Here is a 24,895-nt window from a genome sequence, read left to right as displayed (position 1 = left end):
CTGTGTGAGAGCGTAGTTCTTGGCATTTGGATATTATTAAGATTGTATTATATTTTAAAAATATAAGATTGTATTATATTTTTTAAAATGCTACAATTCTTGTTCTATTCAGAGGACCAGGCCATGCCTGTGAGAGTGGGACAGGGTCTCAAGGAAGGGGCAGGCCTCTGTGCTGCCAGTCACCTGGGGAAGAAACCAGGGCAGGGGTCCCCAGACAGGGCCTTTTTGCTCCTGATCACATGGGAAGAGGTCACGGGGTACAGGACACCGTCCCTCAGAGTTAGGATGGTGCCAGTAGAACGAAGCTGATTCAGCCCCCTGTGAGCCCTGCTACCAGCTGGGTCCCAGGACCCCATGGGCGTGTCTCTCTCCTGTTACCCCTCCTAATAGAACAGTCACTTTGTGTTTCCAGCTGTGCAAACAGGGATAGAAGCGAGATGTCCAAACTGGGGCCTGAGCATTAATGAGGGAGCAACGTCACCCCGCCCCACCCAGGGGCCAAGGGTCATTGTGGCAGTTGGAGTGGGGCAGTTGTGGAAGGGGTGGAAGCATAAAGATTTGAACCCCAGTTTCTTGACTTCCTAGCTGCAAGGCCTCGAACAGCCTCCCAGCATACAGGCTGCTCACCTGTAAAATAGGTGACGGTATTCATATTCAGCTCACAGTGCTGTCATGAGGGCCCAGGAGGGTGGACAGCAAAGGGCAGATGCTAATGTAAACACTTATTTTCTGCATGCTGTGTCCAAGGCACTGTTTCAAGTGCATTACATGTGGCAGTGATAGGTGTGCAGGAAACCCATTCAAGAAACATGAAAGCCGTCTGCACTCCCTCTGATTTCCAGGGCGGATGTGTCTGCCTCGTCTTCTCAGCAAGACTCAACCTACCCCAGGGCAGGGGTTTTAGCCAGTACCTTCCCTCTCTCCCTCTCTGGGCACATAGTAGGTCCTCGCTTTTCAAGTAAATGAGTGAATCCCTGGTGGCTTTCTGCACTCAAGCACCAGCCACCTCCCCATCCTTGGCCTGTCTCTGGGTTCCATACTCCCACGTCTGCCTTCCTGCCTGTCTCATGAAAGACAACCTTGACCGCACCTTGTCCAGCTCGTCCTCCAGAAGGCAGGGATCGAGGCCCAGGGCTGAGAAATGGTCCTCCTTCACTGTCTTGATGACCTTGTACATCTCCGCGTAGTCCTTGGTGGTCAGGTGGGAGAAGTTGACGTGGGGAGGGATGAGGGCCCGGCTCAGGACATCAGTGTTGAGGTACCCCAGGATCTTCTCGGCATTCCTGCAGCACAAAGAGGAAGATAAGGTAAAAAGATTAAAAAAAAAAAAAAGTAAGCTAAAAAAGCAGGGCTGGGCACCATCCTGGGGGCACCTCCCAGACACCCAGGCACGGCGCCACGGGCCATCAACAGAGACATCTCTGAAGCCGTCCCTGTGGTCCAGGGTGGGGACCGAGAGCACCTAGGCTCTCCATCCCCAGCCCAATCTCAGACAGGGAGGAGAAGGGATGGGAGGAGAGGTGCCACCTACTCGACCACACACTTCTCGTTCATGATGTTGGCCTTGAAACCCAGCACGGCGAACACCACGAGGGTGGCCAGCACGGAGGTGAAGAAGTTGATGAAGGACACCAGGGCAGCGTCGAAGTGGCAGTTGTTGTCCTGCTTGTTGTAGCTGGAGAAGGCGATGACACCCCCAAAGCCAAGCCCCAGGGCAAAGAAGACCTGTGTGGCCGCCTCCCGCCACACCTGGGGGTCCAGCATCTTGTCCAGCTGTGGGGGGGAAGGGGGGACCATGGCGGGGGGAAAAAAGAGACACACAAATAATGGCTTTATTCACCTGCAATTCACCACACCCCCTTTCCTCAGCCTCACTAGTTTAGAGGCGGCAGCGTGGTGTAGGGGTAAAGACCTGTGGCCATGGGAGCTCGGGCAGTTCCCTTAACCCCCTGAGCCTCAGGTCCCCCATGTGTAAAACACAGACAACGTGACTATCAGGAATCAAAAAAACACGGCAAACTAGTGAATATAATGAAAAAGAAGCAGACAGACAGACGCAGAGAACACACTAGAGGTTACCAGGGCTCTGGGAGAGGGAAGGGTGGAGGGGCAGCCAGGGGTGGGGGAATGAGAGGTATAAACTGCTAGGTGTAAACTAAGCTACGAGGAAATATTGTACAGCACAGGGACTATGGCCAACATTTTATAATGACTCTACATAGAGTATAAGCTTTAAAAATTGTCATCACTATATTGTACACCTGTAAATTATGAAATAATTGTACATCAACGACACTTCCATTAAAAAAAGAAGAGTAACAACTTCAGACATTGTTGCGAAGCCTAAGTAAGATAAAATAAAAGCTACATGCTTACATAGTAAATTCTCAGTTAATTTTAACTGCTATCATTGCTTACCATGGAGCTATCATGCCAAAGAACATCTTTAAGGCCATTGGGTATGATGTTTAGTGCCAAAGCTAGGGAGTGCCATTCACTTAGACTATAGTGTGAATGGTGCCTCCTGGAGTTGGGCAGTGTACAACCTGCACAACAGTACAAGACAACTAAGACCACCAATGTGTCCCTGATACCTCCTCCACCTCAAACCATGAAAAAGGATACCAACCTCTTCCTCCTGCTCATCCAAATGCTCTTTTCCAAAAAAGATAAAGGCCCAAAGTTCATTCATATACATTTACATGTTCTCGATCACAGAAGAACAACCCCCCACCCACCCAACTTGAAGCACAGAACCCAGACACTTCCTGAAGAGAGAAAGCTCCTGCCTGACTCTCAAACTGCTCTCAGATTGACAGGAGCCTAAACCTCCACAGCATCAAGATGGCACGAGGCAATTTCCAAATGCTTCTCATGTCTGTCTTCCTTTTATTGTTTGTTCCTCAAGGCAGGGACCACAGCTTGGACCCAGCACAGGGCTTTAGAGTCAGACAGACCCAGTTCTAAGTCTGACTTCCTCTTTAAATAGTTGAAAGGCTTAGACAAGTGACAGGGCCTGTTTTATAAACCTGTTTTCTCATCCAAGAAATAGGAATAAAAATAGAGCCTCCCTCCCAGAATGATGGTGAGGCTCAAATGAACAGTCATAAGTAATGCCTGGCGCATAGGAGCATCTAATTCTGACAAAGTACCTCTGACCTCAGGACAGAGGTGGTTTTGTTTTTTTGTTTTTTGTTTTTGCTGGGGAGGGGGGTGGGGAAGGAATTGTTAGCCACATTTTGAAAGAGTAAAGTGAGACCCAAAGGTGAAATCACTTGACCAAATTAATGGAGCTGGCTAGTTGGGGCAGAGGAGTTATTAAAATACAGATCGCCTGACACTGGACCATGGCTCCCTTCTAGCATCATCTCCTGACTCAGCCGGCCTGCGGCAATACTCCCCAGACCACTTTCCCCGGTGGACCCAAGGGACTGCACTCCAGACAGATGAGGAAGGCCAGGAGCCAACTAGAGACCCCGCCTTCCCCACATGCTCCCGCTGGCACAAGTCCCACGTGGTCCTGGCCCGGCCGCCGCTTGCTGCGTGCCTGTGGGTAGGATGCTCCTTGTGTGTACAGTGTAGCGACAGACTTGAGGATCCATTCAGCTCTAATATTTCAGCCCTAACATCTGGAACAGAGGCCCACCACCTCAGCAGCTTCCCAGGCATGTCTGAGCACCAGAAGTCACTCCCCGGCTAAGCTTGGGGGCTGGCAGAGCGGTGGGCTGGGGAGGAGGCTGAGGAGGGCGCTGGCAGTAGAGCCTTTGGGCTTTGGGGCTCCTACACAAGGGGAGGCCCAGCAGGACTGCCTGGCTGGCCAGTATGTGGGCTCCAGGGGAGATTAAGGTCCCTGACTCCGCACAAAATAGCTAAAGCCATCTTGGCCCACCAGGAAAGCCCAGAGCCCAGACCTCAAGGATCCAGGAGTGCCTTGGCATCCATGAGGAGGAGACACCCTCCCAACCCCTCCCCCTCACTGGACACTCAACAGTTGTAACGCGTTGTGCCCTCCCTGTGGATACGGCATGCCACCACTCATCCATAGACTTAAGCACCTACCGTGGGCCAAGCCCAGTGCTGGGTGCTGGGGAACCATGGGGAGCAACAGTGGGCAAGGTTCCAGTGTTTGTGGAGTTGACATTCCAGTTGGAGAGACGGCCATTGCTCAAATGAGCCCACAAACAGATGCGAAGTTGCAAAAGTGACAAAGTCTGGGAAAGCCAAGTACCCAAGGCTGGGAAAGCCTGTGACAAGGATTTGATTGAGTTAGGAGGCCAGGGGAGGCTTCCCAGAGGAAGGGATCTTTGAGCTGCCTTCGCTAAGGGGAAGGAAGAGCATTCTGGCAGAGGGAACAGTGTGTGCAGAGGTCCCGAGGTGGAACGGAGGACACCTCTCCTCACACAGGGAGCAACGCGTGAAGGGAAGTGCAAGGGGCCAAGCTGGCTGAAACGCCAAGAACAAGGCGGGAGTGGTCCCGACGAGGCTGGGCGAGTCAGAGAAGTCGGAGCAAAGGCCCGTAAGGATCTTTATCTTGAGCTAAGGAAGCACTTAATTCGGGATACTGCTAAGGTGTGAAAGGGGAGGGGAGTGATTGGGTGCGCATTTCTAAAAGAAACCAGTGGACACAGAAGACCTGCTAGGGAGCGCTTTCTGGGGTCCAGATGGGCGGTAATGGTGGCGTTGCCTAGGGTCAGGGTGGTACAGATGGAGAGATTACAGCAGGAAAAACCAAGATGACCTTACTGATGGACTAGAGATGGGGAGGGGGGCGCTGGAGGAGGAGATGCTGGGGTGGCGGCCACGTCTCTAGCCTGCAGACCTGAGTGGGTGGAAATGGAAACAGCAGAAGAAGGGCAGGTCTCAATGGGCTCGAACAGGGAGGATCAAAACACCAGTTCTAGAAGTGTTGAGTTTAACGTGTCCTTTAGATAGCTACGAGGAGATGTCAAGCCGGCAGTTAGACAAGTGAGTCTGGAGTTTAGAGGAGAGTGCTGTGCTGGAGGTATATGCGAGTAGCAGGTGTACCAGCAGTGACTGCAGCTGTGGCTGTGGACAGAGGGAGACGAGGCAAGAGCCATGTCAAGATCTCCAAGTGTGATGCGGGGAAGAGGATTTTACAAGAGAGGGAGTGGAGCAGCAGCAGTAGAGATAGGAGGAAAAGCAAGAGGGGGCTGGGTCACGGAGGGAAGAAAGCCCTCCAGGGAGGAGGGGGACCTGTGCTACAGTGAAAGATGCTACAGCCACGAGGTCATGGGTGTGCTTAGTTGGAGCCGTTCAGAGAGCGATGGACCAGAAGACAAGTAGGAATGACAAGAGTTGAGAGGAACAAGGGAAGAAATGGAGGCAACATGGATGCTCAGAGGACAAGCTAGGCTTGGAATGCAAGACAGGGCAGTATCAGGCGAAGGTTATGAGATCAATGCAGGGTTGCTTTTCTATTTGTTGTCTCGTTTTTGTCTTTAATGCAATGACTTGATGAAACATAAACGCTGATGGAGGGCAGGGGACCTAGAGGTGGGAAGGGCAGCTGTCTCCTATAAGAGACCCTGAGCTGCTCCTTTGAGAGACAAGAGGAGGAGGACCGGATGGGGCAGCTGTGGGCAGGGTGGTAGGTTCTATTCTGTGTCTGTCCTCTAAGGGAGTTTCTGTCCTGGTGGCTTCTGTTTTCCCCATAAAGCAGGAGGCAAAATCATCTGCTGGACCGAAGCGTGCTGGCGGGAAGGTCAGAAGGTTCAGGCAGTGGAAGTGGTTTAAAATGTTCACAGTGGAACATGGGAAAGCAAGTGGCCAGAGACATGGCACAGGGTCATCCCACACTGCTGACGGGCCAGTGTGCTCACAGTGTCATCTTCTTTACAAAAGTGATACAGACCCACAGCTCCTCATCCAAAAGCCTTGGAGCCAGACTGGTTTGGGGAAGCAGGCTTTGTTTCTCACTCCATTTCAGAAAGGTAATGTTGTGCACATGCCACAGAATTACACAGCACCCCCAGCGAGGTCTGGGGCAGCACCCCGCGATCAAACACACTGTACTTCTGCAGCAGAATATGAATATTCACACCAAGTGAGTCAATAAAGACTATAAATAGCCTCACATCTGTTCAGGTCATTTTGCCACCAAATGAGTTAAGGGAGAAAGAAAAAAAAACCTTGTTTTTCAGGGCTATTAGAATTTGGGCATTGTGGAGAAAGAAATAAGAAACTCTATATGCTCCTAATAGAAATTAGGAGATTATTAAAGAAAATGGAGAACAACATAGTCATAGTCCCCCTGGAAAAGGACTTCTGTACCTCCGTTCTACTGGGTGGGGTGTTTTTTGTTTGTTTTTTTAATGATTCTCCCAGAAGGTTCGAGAAATGAGTGAGTTACTTATGCCTGGCAGGATGCCGGCATTCACTGTTGTACACAAATGTCAGTCATGAAATTCCTACCAATTAGCTGGAACCTGGGCACCTCCCTCAGGCTAGAAACTGGACTTAATGGGATGGCTCTGGGTAGTTTGGGGAGTTCCAACTATAAAGAGACACAAGATTTTGTAAGAGAGGGTGGGTTGAGATGGACACAGCTCTGGCCATGTCATTTGAGTGTTAAAACATCTTTGATGGCTCCCCACTGTCTGCTGGAAAATCTTTTCCCATTCTGTGTTCTGAACACCCTAATTACTCTTCAAAAGTACCACGGTCTCATACTGCTAGCCTTTGCCTAAGCTGTGCCCTCTGCCTAGAATTCCCTTTCTCCTTCTCATCTTCTGGTGAACTCCCATTTACTTCTCAAAACCCAGCACAAATATCACCTGCTCTTTGAAGCTTTGCCTGACTGCCTCTGGCAGAGCTAGTCGTGGGCTCTCACCGCTCCTGTCAGTACTCGCAGGACAGGTCTATGTGTCTGTCTTCCTTCTGATACTTCGTGTTTATTGGAGGGAGGAGCCCATCTCCTGTTCATCTTTGTGTGAGCATTGCCTGCATGGCTCACGGGAGAGAAGGAAAGAGTGGAGGACAAGAGAGAGACAGACAGAGGCTGACCTGTGTCTTTGAGGTGAGCTGAGCAGGAAGGACCAGACCAGGGGCTGTGAAGCTGTGCCAGCCTTTTTGTGCTAAGATGCAGTCTTCTAGGACCAGAAGATCCTTAGGACTTTAAACCTGACTTTCTAAAACATGGCTACTTTAATCCTGGCATCCTTTCTTTCTCCTTTCCTTCTCTTCTTTCTCTCTCTAAAGTAATTATTTCCTTTTTTGATCTATGTCAGTCATTACTAAAGATTTTACAGAAAATCTAGGCCATGTGTGAGAACCAGACGCATATCATCATTAGGGTTTTCACTGCTCCCTAAACCTCAAACTAAGATGTGAATAAATTCCTAGGCCTAGGCACCATCAGGGCCAAATTTCATGAATGGAGGCAGCCACCTCAGGGAGGGCACCATAATCCCAAACTGCACCATCAGAGCTGGCCCTACAGTGTGGGGGTTTCTTGGAGGACAGGGTAGGACTGCCTTATATGCAACAATTTGGGATGGAAACAAAAATTGTTTTTTGTTTGTTTGTATGTTGAGATTGTATCTACTTGCTGTTCTTTTTCCATTTTTAAAAATTATGGGGTGGGAAGGGATAAATTGGGAGCTTGAGATTTGCAGATACTAACTATTATATACAAAATAAACAGCAGGTTTCTACTGTATAGCATGGGGAATTATATTCAATATCTTGTAGTAACCTATAATGAAAAAGAGTATCAAAATGAATATAAGTATGTATATGTATGATTGAAACATTATGTTGTAGACTAGAAATTGACACAACATTGTAAACTAACTAAACTTCAATTAAAAAAACTGAACCAATAAATAATTAAAAATTAAAATTATGGGATATTAACTATAAAATGTACAAAAGGGGAGAGGATAGTGTAATGAACCCCCACATACCGTCGCCCAGCTTCAACAATTATCTGCACATGATCTTTCCTCCCAGCCACCTCTAGATTATTTTGAAATAAACTGATGGATCCAAATCTGACACTAAGGCCCCAGGAAAGCACCTGAGAGGGCCAAAGCTTGGTCTCGCTGTGAGTGGTCCCTGGACATCCCCTCTTCCAGCCTGCAGCATGAAAAGCACTCTTGCCAGGGGGGACAACCAGATGCCCAATGCTCTAGGGGTGAAGATTCAGGCACCGGAGGACTGAATGCCTGTGATCCTTGAATTTAAATGAGTTCTTTCAGAATTCAGGCTTCATGATGCCTGATTTCAATAAGGTCCTGATTGTAGTGTCAACTGAGGATGAACCCGTGGCCGGACCTCAGGAAGCCCAGTGTCCTTTACAGACGTCAGGAGGTGGCTGCAAGAGGAGAGGCTTTCCCCACCCAAGACAAGGCTCACATCCTCCTCGGGGTGCCCGCCCTGAAACAGAGCAGGGGCTTCCTGCCATTTCCTTGGCACACAGCTGAGTCACTTCCTCACACAGGGAGCAAGGTGGCTCCACGGCATCTGACGCAGCAGCATGAAGATGCTTTTAGAATCGAGGAGCAGCTGCTGAGCCCCAGCCTGAGCTGCTGCGTGACAGGAGCACACGCCCTTGCTTCTCAGTGCGGTCGGCCGGGCACCTGCTAGTGCGAGAGCCAGACGGGCCCACAAACACCAGATGGCACTGGAGCGCCAGGTTCCTGCTGCCCAAGAACAGTGTCACCTTCACGAGGGACGAGAAGAATAATGGCTCGTGCTAACCATGCGCTCTCTGCACCCGGGAGCAGCCCTACATGCTCACCTGAACGCTGTGAGGGAGCTGCCGGGGTTCACCCCATCTTGCAGCTGAGGAAACTGAGGCCCCAAGAGGCCAAGGAGTTTGCCTTCGCATGACTGAGTGATGAGCTGCCACCTCAATCAGATTGTCCAGCTCCAGAGCGTCCCCTCTGGTAACAAGGCTGGGCTGCCCTCGCCATCCTGCTCAGAGCCTTACTCTTTCTGTGAGAGTCACAAGTTCTCCCATTGACCCCTACCCTGGGCCCTTAGGACTTGCAGGGACCCCACTCCTCCTCACTAAGGAGAGCAAACCCTTGACCCTGCAGCCAGTCTAGCTCACTGGGCAGGACCCCTCACTTGTTTAGACCCCAGGGGCTACAAAGCAAGCGGATGCTCCCCCATGGCTCAGGTGGTGCTGGGCAGTCCCTGAAACATGGGTGTGGCTTCCATCTTGACAGACTGTAGGTAATGTGGTTACATGGTTTAAAACTCAAAAGGCACAAGAGAGTGTCCTTTTCTTTACCCCTGTATTCCAGACACTCAGTGACTCTGTCCTGGATGTAACCACAGTCTCTTGCTTACTTTTCAGTGATATTTTATGTGTACTAGCAATATAGATAGCAGTATAGAGATACATGCACACACATATCACACACACATATCTACATGTGTGTGTGCATTCCTCCTCCCTTTTTTCCTACTGTCTACCGCCAGAGATGTCCACCGCCTGTGCCTCCAGCCTTAGCACTTCCTCAGCGTGCTGAGTTGGGAACCCACAGGGTCCTGGGGCTCCTGGCAAGCTCCCCACTCTGCCCCTGCCCACTCATTGCCTCATCCCTACAGTCTGCCTAAGGGACCACCAGGTTGGGTCCTTGGTCCCAGGGCCCAGTTTAGCTCGGCTGCTGCCAGACATCCATGACTCCAGGGTTGTCTTCCCTCCTCTGGACTTCATCCCGGGATGGCCAGCTCTGTGCCCTGCTCTGACTCAAGCCTCCGCACCTCCCTAGCTGCCCGCACCTTGCCACCAGGCCCGGTCATCAGCACAATCCCCCATGGCCACGACCTGTCTCTGCGCGTTCTCTTCACCTTCCAGCTGTGACTCAGCAGATTCACCTATTCTGGACATTTTTTATAAACAGAATCACAGAATATGTGGTCTTTTGTGACCTGCTTCTTTCACTCAGCATAACGTCTTCAAGGTTCATCTACGCTGTAGCAAGTACTTCATTCCTTTGTATCGCAGGCTAATATTCCATTGTATGAATATACTACCTTTTATTTTTCCATTCACCTGTTGATGGATATTTGATTTGTTTCTACTTTTTGGCTATTATGAATAATGCTGCTATGAACACTTGCACACAAGATTTTGAACATACGTTTTCAGTTCTCCTGGATACGTGCCTAGGAATGGAATTGCTGGGTCATACGATAACCCTGCCTAACCTTTTGAGGAACTGCCAGACTTTTCCACAGTGGCTGCACCATTTGACAGTCCCACCAGCAATAAATAATGGATTCTTTTTAGCATCACGTAAAACTCTGAAATAACACCCTTGATACCATGATCCTCTCCAGTTACCATCCCATTTCTCACTCCTCTGCTCCCCTCACACAAAAACTTTTGAAAATAAGTGGTTCCTATTACTTGTCTCCAGTCTCACACCTCCCATCTTCCCTTGCCCCCAATGCTTTTAGACTTTCTCCCCAGCACTCCACCAAAAGAGCTGTCAAGATACCAGTGACCCCGCTGTTACCAAGTGCATTGGCCATTTCTTAGTCCTCATCACCTGACCTCTCGACTGCTTTGGACTTGACTGACAACTCCCTCTTTCTTAAAGCACTTTCTCTACTTGGCCTCTGGGATGGACCTTTTTCTCTGTCTCTCTCTCCTTTCCTCCTCCTCCTCCATTAACTATCTCTTCCCCAGCCTCTGAACTCTGGGACCCCAGTGCTCAGTGTTCAGTACTCCTCTGCCTACGTTTGCTCTCCAGGTGAACCAGTCCATGACTTTAAATTCTCTGACTCCCAAATTTATACTTCCACCTGCCCTCCAGACTCATCCATCCAACCATCTACTCAAGATCTCCACTTGGGTACCTCCTAGATATTTTAGACCTCCCATGTTCAGAACATTACTCTTAGTGTTTCCCACCAAACCTGCCCCTACAATGTCTTCCCCCATCGCCACGAATGTCAGATCTACCCTTTCAGTCACTCAAGCAAAAGGCTGTGCTGTCATTCTTGACAGCCCCTTTTCACACCTCACAGCCTATCCAACAGCAAATCCTGTTGACTCTACTTTCTAGATAAATCCTCAGTGTGACCACATCTCATCACTTCTGTTGACATCACCTGGGCTCCAACCACAGTCACCTCCCACTGGATGAATTCTAGCCCCTGGGTGAATTCACCCGGATGGACCTTCTAGTAGATCTTCCTGCTGTACCCTTGCCCCCCAGGTTCTCTATGGCAGCCAGAGTGATCCTTCGAAGATGGAAGTCAGATCATATCACTCCTCTGCTCAGAGCTCTCCAATGGCTCCTATTCACCCAAAGTAAACACCAGAGTCCTCACCTAGCCTATGAGACCCTCCTGGTGTGGCTCCCCACTGCCCCCTTGGCCACATGTCCTACCTCTCTCCCCTCCCATTCCGGCCACATCAGCCTCCTAGAGTATGCCAGACACGTTCAACCTCAAGGGCTTTTCATTTATTGTTCTCTCTGTTTGGAATGGAAAGTGCTACTTCCAGTATCCATGGCCACGCCTCCGTCAAGTCATCACTCAAATGTCCCTTTCCCAGGGGACCCTTCCATGAGCACGTAGATCAGCAACCCCACTCCCCAGTGCCCCTAATCCTTCTTTCTCTGCTTCATCTTTCTCCTTAGCAACACCATCCAGCAACTCCTTTATCTCTTATTATCTGTCTCCCTTCACTAAAATATAAGCTCCAACAGGGCTGGGAATTTTGTCTGCCTTGTTCTCTGCTGGATCCCAGGACACACAGCAGTGCCTAGAAAATAACAGGAATTCAGTGAACCTTTATTAAATAAAGGAATAAATGCATGATGGTCATTTGAGTTGTTTTCACTCTTTTGCTACTAAAACAAATGCTGCAATGACCAATATTGTATACAGACCATTTTGTTTGAGTTGAGTACACCCATAGGACAAATTCTACAAGTGGAATTGCTGGGCCAAGGGATGTGAACAGTTCTAATTTTGATAAACATTCCCTGGAAGTTTTGGTGGTTAGAAAATCTACCCTAATCTATGAGTAAATCACGTGATTAATTATCTGGTACCCCTTGACTTGGGCTTTTAACTGGATGGAAAGAATAATCCAGAAAGAAGTAGCCCGAGGAATTCAAGAAATTTGTTAGCCATTAACATGAGTGACTGTCCCATCAAAGGTACCTGTGGGTTATCATGGTATCCTGGCCACATTGTATTCATCACACCCGGTAACTGCCTAGAGACATGGACTGAAAGTCCAGGTCCTCCATCTTGGATGGTTCCTGATGTTGGAAGGCTTTGTAGGAGGGAGCATCCCTCAGGTTATTCAGCATATCCATGGAGAGCCTGTGCTTCTTTCAGGTGGGATTCTGAGATATCCTGGCCAAAAGTCTTCTTGGACTCTGCCACAGCTGCCAAATGGCATAACCCCGGGTGATGTCATTTACATTGTGGTCGATATGAATGGAGAAGTGCACAGGCCGGGCAGCTGTGTGTGGTGACCCTGGCACTCTATAGCACTAAACTAGAACAAGGATTAGATGTGGTGCCAGGGTTCCTCACATCTCACCAGTCCCATGCTGAAACAGACACAGCTCTGCAACAGTGGTTTGCCATGCACGTATGGACAGACAGATGACTGTGTCTGACAGTGGGTCCACACTTTTTGAAGATGACTGGGAGGGATTTGTAAATAGGAATTTCACCCTAGCCATCACTGCTGGCTTTGCCTGCCTAAAACAAACAGGGGAACAGGCTGTGAAGGAGACCCCTGACAGAGGGGTTTGGCTTCTGAGGCCCTCAAGCCCCCCACTCCCTGCTCAACACATCCCTTCAGAGTCAAGGGCAGGAGCTGCCCCATGAAATTGCTCAGTGGACAGGGTCTCAAGATGGGCCCGATAAGCTCTATCCAGATTGCAAGTCACAAGAGCTAGATGGGCCAAGGGCCACACCTGCTGATTCTTGGTGACCTGGATCCTCTAGGGCCTTCTGGATTTGATTTCTTTAAGCTTCACCTCATGAAGACTCTGGGCCTCTGCAAATGCTGGAGTGGAACCACACTGTTTCCTGAACATCCAGGGAAAGGTTTAGGAAGGGACCACCCCCCTCTGTTGTTCAAAGTACACATCATCCATTTTGCATCCATTTGATTGGTAAAAATTGCAGTCTAACAAATGTGGAGCAACTGGGACTTTCATATACAACTGGCAGAAGTGTTAATACATGCAACCACTTTGGAGAGCAATTTGGCCAACACCTAGTAAAACTGGAGATATGCCTACCTTTTGAGATAGCAATTCCACTCTGAAACACGCACACCCTAGAGAAACACGTGCACATGAAGACCTGTGTAATAATGCTTATTGCAGCATGGTTAGAAATGGTGAGAACTGGAAATGATCATCAATTAGAGAATGAATAAATACACTTTAGTATAGTGCCACAGTGGACTACAATCCAGCAGTGAAAATGGATGCATTACGGCTACATATATCAATATAGCTAAACCCCCCAAAACAATATTGAGTAATAATAAAAGCAAGTTGCAGAAGGTTGCATATATAATATCATGCCATTTATGCAAAGGTTAAAAGTATGAATGAGTGCTATATGTTGTTTATGGATACACATATATGTATTACAAAATATAGTTAATATATCTAATACATTTAAAATGTGTTAGTGAGATAAACCCCAAATTCAAGATAGTAGTTATCTTTGGGAAGGGAAAGGAATGTGGTCAGGGGAGCTACACAGGCACTTTTATGGCATGTAATATTTTATTCCTCAAGAATGTTTATTATATTCCTTAAAAAACTGAAAATAGACTTACTGTATGATCCAGCAATCCCACTCCTGGGCATACATCCAGAGGAAACTCTAATTTGAAAAGATAGACGCACCCCAATGTTCATAGCAGCACTATTTACAATAGCCAAGACATGTAAGCAACCTAAATGTCCATTGGCAGATGACTGGATAAAGAAGATGTGGTATATATACACAATGGAATACTACTCAGCCATAAAAAAGAATGAAATAATGTCATTTGCAGCAACATGGATGGACCTGGAGATCATCAAACTAAGTGAAGTAAGCCAGAAAGAGAAAGAAAAATACCATATGATATCACTTATATGTGGAATCTAAAAAAAAAAAGACACAAATGAACTTATTTACAAAACAAAGACAGACAGATTCATAGATGTAGAAAACAAACTTATAGTTACCAGGGGGAAAGAGGGTGGGAAGGGATAAACTGGGAGTTCAGGATTTGTAGATACTAACTACTATATATAAAACAGATAAACAACAAGGTCCTACTGTATAGCACAGGGAACTATATTCAATATCCTGTAATGGGCTACAATGAAAAAGAATATGAAAAGGAATATATATATATATATAAATGAATCACTATGCTGTACACCAGAAATTAACATAACATTGTAAATTGACTATACTTCAATAAAAATTTTTTAATTAAAAATCCTTCAAAAAAAGAATGTTTATTACATTATTATACGTGGGCCTGAGATGTTTCATTTAAAAAGATGGTTTAAAGAGTGAATCAGAAGGCGAGCAGCATTGTGTGTGCTGGGACTGCCGATCTCACGAATTGGTTCCCTGGCTTCTGGAGTTACATACCAGCTCTCTTCACATCGCCAAGGGGCCCATTTGGGGATTTGTGTGAATAGTCCCACTGATGAATGTCTCCAGAGTATATCATTTCCTCATAAAATTCAACAAAGTAGAACTGAAAGACTCCAGTGAACACACTAGACTAAGCATGATTCTAGAAATACAGTTGCATTCATTCATAAAATAATTGGTTTTCTTCTCATGGCTGTTTTCCACCAAAGAAACCAAGTTTGCATTTTTCTCTTCTTTGTCAGACATCACATGTTCACAACAACCCTACCCCAGCCAAGTGGCTCGGGAGTCACACTCATGCCCCAGGAGATTCGCTAAGTGCTTCATAAAGTGGACCTCAGTCGTTGTTCACATGGAAATCTCAGATGTTATATGCAAGGATGCCAAGGGCCAATGATGCCCTGTCTGGTGAATAGGGAGTGGCATGTGTCCTGTCCGCGGCCACCCCACAAACACCAGGAGCCACTCGCAGTTGCAGAGCAGGGGAATTGGGAGGGAATGGGGATTTCCTACACCACTAGATCTGGATTCTTTTCCCTGTGTCATTTGTGCGAACTTTCTGTGTAAGCATTAGTGCTCATGCATGAGACAGCACTATTGAGGGACAATACTGATGGCCTTGAGCTGGCCTGGTGGGGTTCTGACCCTGTGCCTGTGGGCTGGAGCCTCACCCCGGTCCCTGATGTTGCTTATCGATCAGCTGGCATTTGGAGGCAGACTTCCCAGCCTGCCTGCTGGGGTGACTAATGCACATTGTTTGGGGTTACTTTGAAGGGCATAACAATCTGCATTTGGAATTCTCTTCTTCCTCAGTGGCCTGGCTTATGCCAACTGTGCCTAGTGGTTTGAAGGGCAATAGAGAGGCATGGCCACCAGGTGGGCAGAGACCACCATTAGGAAACCGGGTGGCCCTCTTGAGGACGCCTGTGCCCCTGCGGCAGCCCTGTGAAACGAGCCCATCCTGCTCATCCCCTCACTGGGCTGGTGGGAAGATTACATGAGAGGCGACATGGATGGCTTTGGTAAGGGTCCAATCACTGTGCACGTGGTCTCTGATCTTTAATAAGATAATTAACTCACTCCCCTGATTTGGGTACAAGCTGGGATTTTCAGAGAGCTTTCTTCTCTCAAGCATCCTCATGGTTCCTACTATCACAGATTCACTCAGTGAACGCCCACTCCCTGTCTCCAAGCCCCAGCCGAACCTGACTTCCCACCATCGCCTCAAGCACGCCCAGTGCGTTTCTATTCTTGCTGATATGGTTCCTCTGACCGCAGTGTCCTACTGCTGCCCACTGAAATCCTACCTGCTCCCTAAGGCTTGTTTCAGATGTCATCTCTTCCCCTGAAGCTTCTGATTTCACCCATATGATGTGCTGTCCCTCTCCTTGGAATCGTGAGGGCAGTGCCCATGCCTGCTTCCCTGGTGCCTCCCTCCAGCACCTGACACAGTGCCTGACACGCAGAAGATCTTCAGTGAGTGTTACACTGCACGAAACGGATGAGGCCCCGTGGAGCTGTCGGTGCTCCCTGGGAGCCTGAGACCCTTACCTTGGGAGTGAACATGTGTAGGATGCCATCGATGGCCCCTCGCAGCAGCAGCCCCCGGACCAGGAAGCAGGCCAGCACCACGTAGGGGAAGAGGGAGCTGAAATACATCACCTGCAGAGAGGACAGGGACCCACTGTGGGGCAGAGCCCCTCCAGCAGCCGGCCTCCTCCTCCCTGCTCCCAGCTGGTGCACACGCGCCTCCTCTGATGGCAGCAGAAAGCAGAGCCCTGAAACTCCTGGGCACAGGGCCAAACCCACGGCGCATCTGGCATTGAGCCAAGGCAGAAGCAGGCACACAGACAAGCTGGAGTCAGCACGGCTGGGCCTGAGGCTTGTTTTCTCCTTTCAAGGGCTGGTGTAGCTGGCCCGCAGCTTCCCCACCCACAAGGGCTGCCAAAGGGGTGAGGACCCCTTTGCTCTCTCCTCCTCATTGTTTCATGTCTCATGCCTGCTTTTTGGTCCCTGACTCCAGGGAACCCCACGAGGATCTCCCCTGTCCTTAGAGCTCCTTTGACACAAGGCACCCAGGAGGGTATAGGCACAGCTCCTAAGCAAAAGCATCAGAAAAGCTGCCCCTGTGCCTGTGATTGTAGGTCATGTGCTATTTTGTAGCACGTGCATTTCTTGAACATTTCTCTATGCCTGTGTGTCTGGCACAAAGCCTCCCACAAAGGGGATGCTTACAGAAGTTTGCTGCACTGAAACAAATCAAGAGAGCTGTTTGGGAGGATGGTGTCGAGGTCATAAGTGTGCATGTCCAGAGCTGGACCACCTGCGTTCTGATCCTGGCTCTACCGTTTTCCAACCAGGTGACCTTGAGCTATTTATTTAACCTCAGTTCCTCATCTATAAAGTGGGTATAATAATTCCTAACTCTTAAGGTTGTTGTGGCAAATGCATTCATACATGTGGCCATGCCTGATTGGCGCCACAAAGTGCTAGCTACTATTTAGGCCGTTGGAGAGAGAAGAGGCGGTGCCTAAGACCACCCTACCTTTCCAGAGCATAGCTTCCCCTGCTCATCAAATCCAGCAAAGAGCCCAGAGCCCCAGACAGACAGCCAGCCAGGGTTCTAGTTCTAGCCCTGAGACTGGCTGCCTGATCTCAGGTGAGGTACTTTCGCCTCTCTGGGCCTCAGTTTCTTCATCTGTGAAATGAGTGGATCGGGCTATGGGATCTCCAGCACCGTTTCCAGCCCCAGCAGTCCATGAATACTGATACATGACAAAGAAAGGGCCTTTATTTGAAGGGAATCTGACCTGCTGCGAGAAGGTGTGTGGGTCTTGGCTGGTCTGTACCCTAAGAGGCCCCCAAGGCCTCCTTCACTCCCAGCACCCAACTGCTCACAGAGCCCGTTAGTTGTTGATACAGGGAGCTGTTGGTTTTCACCAAAAACTGCTGAGCAAAATTCTCTAGAGCTTCTGCTAGGGAAGCCCAGGGACCAGGATCTAGACGATGTCCCAGCTCAACTCCCAGTTTTCCTTCTCTTTGAAATTTGCAGAGCAGGCCTGAGCTATCTGAGCAAGGAGGCAGCTGGGTTCAAAGCAGTGATTTTCCGCAAGTCCACTCCTGGCAGGCTGCCCACAGGGAACAGTACAATACATCCTCTCCTCATCTCCTCAGGGGCTGTGTCCTCATCCTGAGCCAACCAGAGGCCAAGCCTGCCCAAAGAACCTTGCAGGGGCGACCCAGAGTTCTCCACCCCCTGCCCTCCACTCTTTTCTCCCGTATCCTCTCCCCCCATGTGGGTGTGGTTGCCACCCCTGCCCCACTCACCTTCCCCGAGGACTGGATGCCCTTGACAACGGCCATGCCCACGATGCTCCAGGCCACAAGGAGGCACAGGGTCATCTTCCAGTTGAGGCCCCCACTCTCCGAGATGGAGTTGGAGATGTCCAAGGCCTCTCGGTACCAGAAGTAGGTAGTGGCTGAGCTCTTTTCACACTCTGCCTCCACCACTGAAATGACAGCAAAGCCCACAGGGCCTCAGTGGCAGGGCTGTGGGACCCCCTCTGCTGGACCCCCAACCGGAGCAGCCGGGCCTGGGTAGCAGAAGGGGATTGTATTGTTCTGGGTCAGCCAGAATCTGGCAGACCCTGAGGGCTCTCCAAGGGAGGCTTCAGGATACACTGATCTGACTGGATTCCCACTTATGTCATCCCCCTGCCCATGTCCATCCGCGGAGGGCAGTAAGGGTTAGGCAGAACTGGCCTCAAGTTCCTTGGAAAACTGAGCCAGGAGCTGGAGACCTGGATTCCCATCCTAGATTCTTGGTTAACTCAGTGGTGTGACCATGGGACAGTTGCTTCTGGGCCTCAGTTTACCCATCTGTGAGGTCAGATAAATCATGCAGCCCTTTATAGGACTGGAATGCAAATTAAGATTGTTTCCAGATTGGCTGGTGTTAAGAGTAATGTAGGGGTAGTTAATAACAACTAAACAGAAGTCACAATTTCCAGAGTTTTACCTATTTCACTCAATCTCCATAAGAACTCTGTGGGATAGGCTGGCAAGAGGTCATCAGAAGGGGAAATGAGGATCAGAGAGGGTAGGTGGCTTATTCAAGGTGATACAGCAAGTCAATGAGATCCAGAATCTGTGCCTTAGCCTCTTAGGCTCCTTCAGCTCCTTCTGGGGACAGAGCTGGCTGGAATCCCCAGCTGGGTTCCTAGGAGGAACCATACTTGCCTGTCACGGTCCCATTCCTGACGACAGGGCACTCACTCCAGGGCAATGGGTACTGGAAGGACTTGAAGAAGTAGAAGATGCTCCATCCGATGATCACATTATAATACAGCCCGACAAAGAGGCAGACCTGCGGATGAGGGTCCGCGGGGTCAGGGAGGCTGCAGGCAGCTCCACCCTCACTCGCCTCCCCTAGCGCAGCCTTGAAGGAGGAGGTAGAGGGATGGGACAAAGGCAGCTGAGGGCCTGCTCCTAATCCTCCACTCATCTGTTATTCAGGACATCCACAGAGGAATGTTTCAGATATTAAAGTTCTCTCCGTTAAGCAATAAACTCTTAAAATGTTAATCCTTTCCAGTTTGAAATTCTTCTAAGATGCCCGAAGCACTTCCCCATCATTTCCTGATGACTCAGGATTATAATTCCAGAGCTGCCTGCCGGACTACGGAGTGAGCACAGCTCTGGCCTCTACGTTCAGGGCCCGACTGGTGGGCTTTTTGAGGCTTTGTGACACTTCTTATTGGTTTCCTCTGTCCTCCCTTCTCTCAGAATGCTACTTTCTCTTTGGTACTGTCAGCAGCCTCCCTCTAGAAAGAAGTCACTTCTCATTTCTTGTCTCCAGAAAGAAGTCACTTCTCATTTCTTGTCTCCAGAAAGATGTCACTTCTCATTTCTTGGAAACATGGTAACTAACCTTGATAGGACTGTATTTAAAATAGGAGCCCGCAGATTCTGACTGAGGGCCCAAGGGGATTCTTTGAAAGCAATGCTTTTACACGCAGGGATTTGCTGCCTCCACTCTGGATGTTGAGAGATCCCATTAATCTCCAGGGGCCCGGCTATACTCTGCATCAGTGACACTGCTGGTCAGCGTGAGGGCTGAGAGCCCCTTGCTTCATCAATGTCACCTGAGCCCCCATATGCATGAGCAGACACTCCCACAGTGCACTTTATATGGAATATAGAGGGAAAGACGTCCACTGTCCTTACTCAGGTGCTTTCAATCCAAGGCGGAGACCCCCTCACACTCATGAATGCCAGGCCTGGCTAAGCCTCGGCCCCTTCAAGAAGCAGATTCCAGTTTTTATCCCACATATGACATAGACACCTTCAGGCTTTGCTCTTAAGGGAGGTTCAATTTCCTCACCTAGAGAGCTAAGCGGGGATTCACCTGCAGCCCTGTGGATCAGCCTGGAGCCCTCACAGAGTTCCCCATCCAGGCCAGTGGGGTCTCCCTGTCTCCCATTGTTCCAAGCCTCACCCCTCCTGGGTCAGCCACGGGCTCCTATCTGAGTCCTCCGGCTCTGCTCATATGCACAGCGAACTGGCAAGGAGACCCCATGACCCAGGGCTGCCTACTAAGGCCACCCACTTACCCAAATTCCAATACTCCTTAGCCAAGGGACAAGGACAGGACTCCCTCACACAGAGGTGATGGGCTGTAAGCAGAGAGGGGTATCCAGGAAGGTCCACCTGACCCCAGAGAACTCTGGCTAAGATGTCCCAGGCACCCTCTTGTGAATATGTCTCAGCCTTTCCTCCTTGTATTAGGAAATATGTGGTCCTGAGACACCAGCTGGATGCAATTCTCGTGATGAGGGTCTCCCTCCCTGCTCTTGACCCTGCCCAGGACATCGGTCTGTAAACCCTGTGTCCAAGAGCAGACCCTCAGCCTCCTGGCTAGTGCCCACTGCCAGCCCCCAACTCACTATGCAGCTGGAGAAGCCGATGCCGCCCAGGCGGGGGCACACATAGTGCCACACACCGATGCTGCCGCGGCGGATCCTCTGGCCCACGGCCAGCTCCAGGAAGAAGAGTGGAATTCCGATGATGATCAGCAGCACCAGGTAGGGCACCAGGTAGGCACCTGGGGAGGAGGGAGGGATGTTGGAGGGTGTCTGGAGCACGGCAGCAGGGTAAGGGAGGGGTGGCAGCCGTGTCCTACAGCCTCAGCCACATCTCTGATCATCCTCAAACTGTCACCTGTCCTTGTGCTCCTCCAGGAATGGTCTGGCTCACACATGTGACCTACCACACGCTGGCCGCCCAGACCTCCTTCTCCCCCTTGGTTCCCCTGACCCGAAATGCCAAGAGAGGATCCAGATGTATGTCAACACCTCCCACCCACAAGGCTAGACCCAGAGACGGACAGATATATATCGTACAGACAGACACACCACCACCTCCAGATGTACTCTGTGGACACCTGTTCACACCCCCTCCTGCCCAGAGAGAAGAGGCCCGGGATGGCATGGGTCCTGGCTCACTGGCCCTGCAGAGCACAGACCCTGGGCATGGTCTTCCCACCGTCTGAACCAGATGCAGACGCAGCAGATTGGGCAGCTCCCGGGAAGCAGAGCTTGGAAGCTCTCCAGGGACAGAGGGTCTGACCAGCATCGCCATTAATCTACAGCTAATTGGGAGGAATGGGAGAGAAATTAGCAGTTCAGGAAAGCGTAGCCAGGAGGATCATAAAGGATAGAAAAGATCTCACTAAAGATTCCAGATGATAAATTAAACTCGTTTTCCCGGGGCCTCACTGCAGACACAATCTCAATTCCAAGTGACAGGGCATTTAGCAGGGAATTAAAACCATGTCTAGACACAGATGAGTGATCCCTGCGGAGAGCGGTGCCAACAACCTAGTCCTGTGAGCAGTGCTGTTGGCACAGCCCTGCCTGTCTGCTGAAGGTGTCAGACCAGCCCCACCACCAGTGCCTGTCACCCAGCTCCCCCAAACCAAGCCCCATAAGCTGGGAGTCTCCAGAAGATCCCCAGCAATACTGCTCTGCCCTTCCTAGTGTGACATTCCACAAGCTCCCCAACATGTGCCCAATCTGCCAAGGAACCCAGGGGGTCGGACATCCCTGGGGCACAAGAACAGGCACTTGGCAATAGTCAGTCATTATCTACCCTGTACCAGGCATGTGCGGTGGGGATATCATATCAGAGCAACAGAAGGCACAGATGCTACCCCAGAAGAGCTGGCAGGACTCTCAGGTTCAGCACATGCACACACACACACCCCCACGTCACACACACATCACATATGGCCAACTGAGCACATACATGCTGCGGGAGGGAGAGGTGGGGATAGAGCAAATCAGGAGAGGATTCCAGGGGAGCAAACCCCCGTACCTGTTTATGCAGCAGCATCTAATTCATTAAACACATAGACGCACACCGTCACGTGCTCACATGAATCCAACTTGTCACTAACAAGCCCCACATCATGATCCTTAAAGGAGGAGGGCCTGAAGGACCCCTGGTTCTGTCTTTTAACCTAGCTCTGCCTCTTGGTCTCCGGCTCAGGGAAGCGGAGGAGGAAAGCACAGGGACACAGCCTCACTGGTTTTGTATTTCGCCTGTGAGTCCTCGGGTCAGGCGAGATGTGCAGGATGAGTTTCTGGGGTCAGAGAAGTAGGGCGGCATCTTCTGTGGATGCTTCTTTCCTTTCCCTAAAGAGCCAGGGAAGGACTCCAGGTAAGTGCTCTCGGGAGACTGATCCCGCAGCAAAGGCCCAGCACCTACCAGCCAGCACTCAGGCCCCAGCGCACTGACCAGACTGCGGGTCTCTCCAACGCACCGAGGCCTGGCTCACCACAGTGCTCGGGGGACTACAGTGTGGGTGAGAAGGATCTGGGGTTAATCAGAGATACTGTTTCATATCAACCCTTATTGAAATCATTTGGAAATGCACCCTCTTCCACCTTAGAGAATAAAACTTGGGACACACTTGGATTTCTTGTGATGTTTCAGAGGCTTTCAGGGGCCTCAGGTCATCAGTCTAAACAGCTCGGAGCACTGTTCAGGGTATTAGGAAGTTTAGTAGAACGTGGCCATAGAAAGTTGGATTCTGGGATCTCTGAGGTTCCCTGGATCTCTAATAGCCTATGTCTGGGTCTACACTTGGTCTTGCTTCTAGCAAACCCCAAGTTTATTCCTGGGCTTTGAAAAACCCGACTTGGTCTCAGCCTGTTGAAATGCACACTGGGTAGGGGTTGAGATCCAGACCCTGGAGCTAGACCTCCTGGGTATGAATCCTGACCCTGCTACTTACTAGCTGTGTGCCTCTGGGGAAATTGCTTGATCTCTCTGTGCCACTGTTTTTCCATCTATGTAAAGAGGATGAAAATATTAGGTAGAACCACGTGAAATTGCTGATCTTTATGATTTTTGACTTATGAAAATGGCCGTTTCATATGCTTCAACTGCATACCTACTGCACAGGGCTGTTGTGAGGATTAATTGAGTGACTTACCCATAGTAAGCACTTGATGAACATTTGCCTCGTTCTCATAAAAATAAAGAGGAAAAAAAAGCAAACTGAGAAATGCAGAACAAAAAAAACTGTCAGCATCTGGAAGAGCTAGGCAGAGTTCCAGAGTTTCCATCCAGAATTAAGCAGTTTTGACTGGATCACCCAAGGCTCAAAACCAGAGTTTTGACTCTCAGACAAACCATCTCCTTCCTGTAATAATTTGCTTCCTTCCAAAAAACAAGATGACTTATTATAAAACCAGGAAAATACAGGAGAGTTGAAAAATGAAGGTAGGAACATGGAATGGAGAGTTCAGAGTCCTGAGACCAGACAACGCTTTCCTTCTGGGAGTTGTTCCCGATGTCTGGTGCTGTGGCAACCATCCGGCGACACTGGGAACTAACAGACTTTGGCAGGAACACTGCCCTTGGCAGGTGTGTGTGATGGAGAGAGGGACTCTGATTCAGCACTGAGTGCTCAGGCAGACTCTCTCAGCCACAAAGGACAAGGTTAGCGGTTGCTCGCCTGAGTCTCCAAATAATGTGTCCTCCAAAGTAGTTTTGGATACTCTGAACTCTTCTCAACATCTCGCAGCACTTAAGTTCCCCTTAAGGGAACCACACACTTCCATCTGCATCTTTGCTTTGGGCTAGTCTTAAATCAGCTCAGTGACCTGGGTCTGGCCATGCTGTACAGACCAAAAACTCTGATTGGCAGTTATTTATTGAGAGGCAAAAAAAGGAATAGGGAATAGGCCATGTCCTAGTGGAAAGATGAACGTTTTTGGCCTTACTCAGGTGGGCATTCTCACTCCCTGCCCTTCACTGCAAAGGAGGGGAAGCCTCTAGCAAGACTCTGCCTTCTGGACCAGAGATTGTGTCCTGGAGAGAAGGGAGGGTCCCTGAATGGGGCCATGTCTCTGGGAGAGGCTACAGGGAAGAGTTCTATGGAGTAGGGAGGGGAGGAGCAGGGTTAAAATGCCTGCAACTGCTGTGGCCACACCTAAGGGCCAGAATATGGCAGCCCCAGGGCACAGGGACTTAGTGGCATGAAAGCTCTCTGCTGCTTCAAATCACTCTCCCAGGCCCAGAAGTCTGAGCCTGAAAACATCATTGTTTTCGGCCCATTGGATTTTTCTTCGCGTATTTTTGGTTAGTTTTCCCCTGGTTTCGAAGGAAATTCCCTTTGGAACATCCCAGCCTGCCTCCAAGGCGCTGGGGGATAGGGCCTGGGGGTTAGAAGTCATGAGTAGAAGGGGTTTGGTACCAGGGGCAAGATCCTCTGGGTGGACTGGAACTAGGGAGCAGCCTGAAGGGCCCTCTGACCTGGGAGACAGCTGGTGCAGCGATTAAGTGCTCAGGCTCTGGGGTCAAGTTGTCCAGGTCTGAATCCTGACCTTATCACTAGCTGTGTGACCTTGAGCAAGTTATCTAACCTCTCTGTGCCTCAGTTTTGCAGTCTCTAAAATGAGGAGGAGAATAACTCTTCCTCATGTAGGGATTTTGGAGGTTACAATAGTTGGGGCTTTGTCTGTTCTAAGACAGTCACATGAGCAGTTCCATGTATTTCAGCCTAATATCTAGGGAGTGCCTACAACAGTGTCTGGCATCTGTAAGCAGTTTTATTGAGGGGGGGAGGTAATTTGGTTTATTTATTTTTAGAGGAGGCACTAGGAATTGAACCAGGACCTCACGCATGCTAAGCATGAGCTGTATTGCTTGAGATATACCCTCCCCCTATACGCATTTAATAATAACGGCCAACAGCTACTTT

At 49.7% G+C, this 24,895-nt stretch overlaps 1 protein-coding gene across 3 annotated transcripts in view; it reads right to left on the bottom strand.

Annotated features, from left to right (window-relative positions):
- SLC6A17 (solute carrier family 6 member 17) overlaps positions 1-24,895 on the bottom strand; it is a 49,889-nt gene that overhangs the window by 7,739 nt on the left and 17,255 nt on the right. For 2 of the 3 annotated variants that reach the window (XM_045511648.2, XM_010948272.3), the window contains 6 exons: positions 20,571-20,728; positions 18,865-18,991; positions 17,953-18,134; positions 16,177-16,287; positions 1,532-1,773; positions 1,091-1,283 (listed from right to left, as the gene is read on the bottom strand). In XM_045511648.2, coding sequence (XP_045367604.2) covers positions 1,091-1,283; positions 1,532-1,773; positions 16,177-16,287; positions 17,953-18,134; positions 18,865-18,991; positions 20,571-20,728 — 1,013 coding nt within the window. Of the gene's footprint in view, positions 1-1,090; positions 1,284-1,531; positions 1,774-16,176; positions 16,288-17,952; positions 18,135-18,864; positions 18,992-20,570; positions 20,729-24,895 lie in introns of those variants that run through there. The other variant, XM_074370136.1, reaches the window with a different exon arrangement.

Source organism: Camelus bactrianus, chromosome 9, assembly GCF_048773025.1.
Source record: "Camelus bactrianus isolate YW-2024 breed Bactrian camel chromosome 9, ASM4877302v1, whole genome shotgun sequence".
Taxonomy (NCBI): domain Eukaryota; kingdom Metazoa; phylum Chordata; class Mammalia; order Artiodactyla; family Camelidae; genus Camelus; species Camelus bactrianus.
This window is presented reverse-complemented; position numbering and strand designations above follow the sequence as displayed.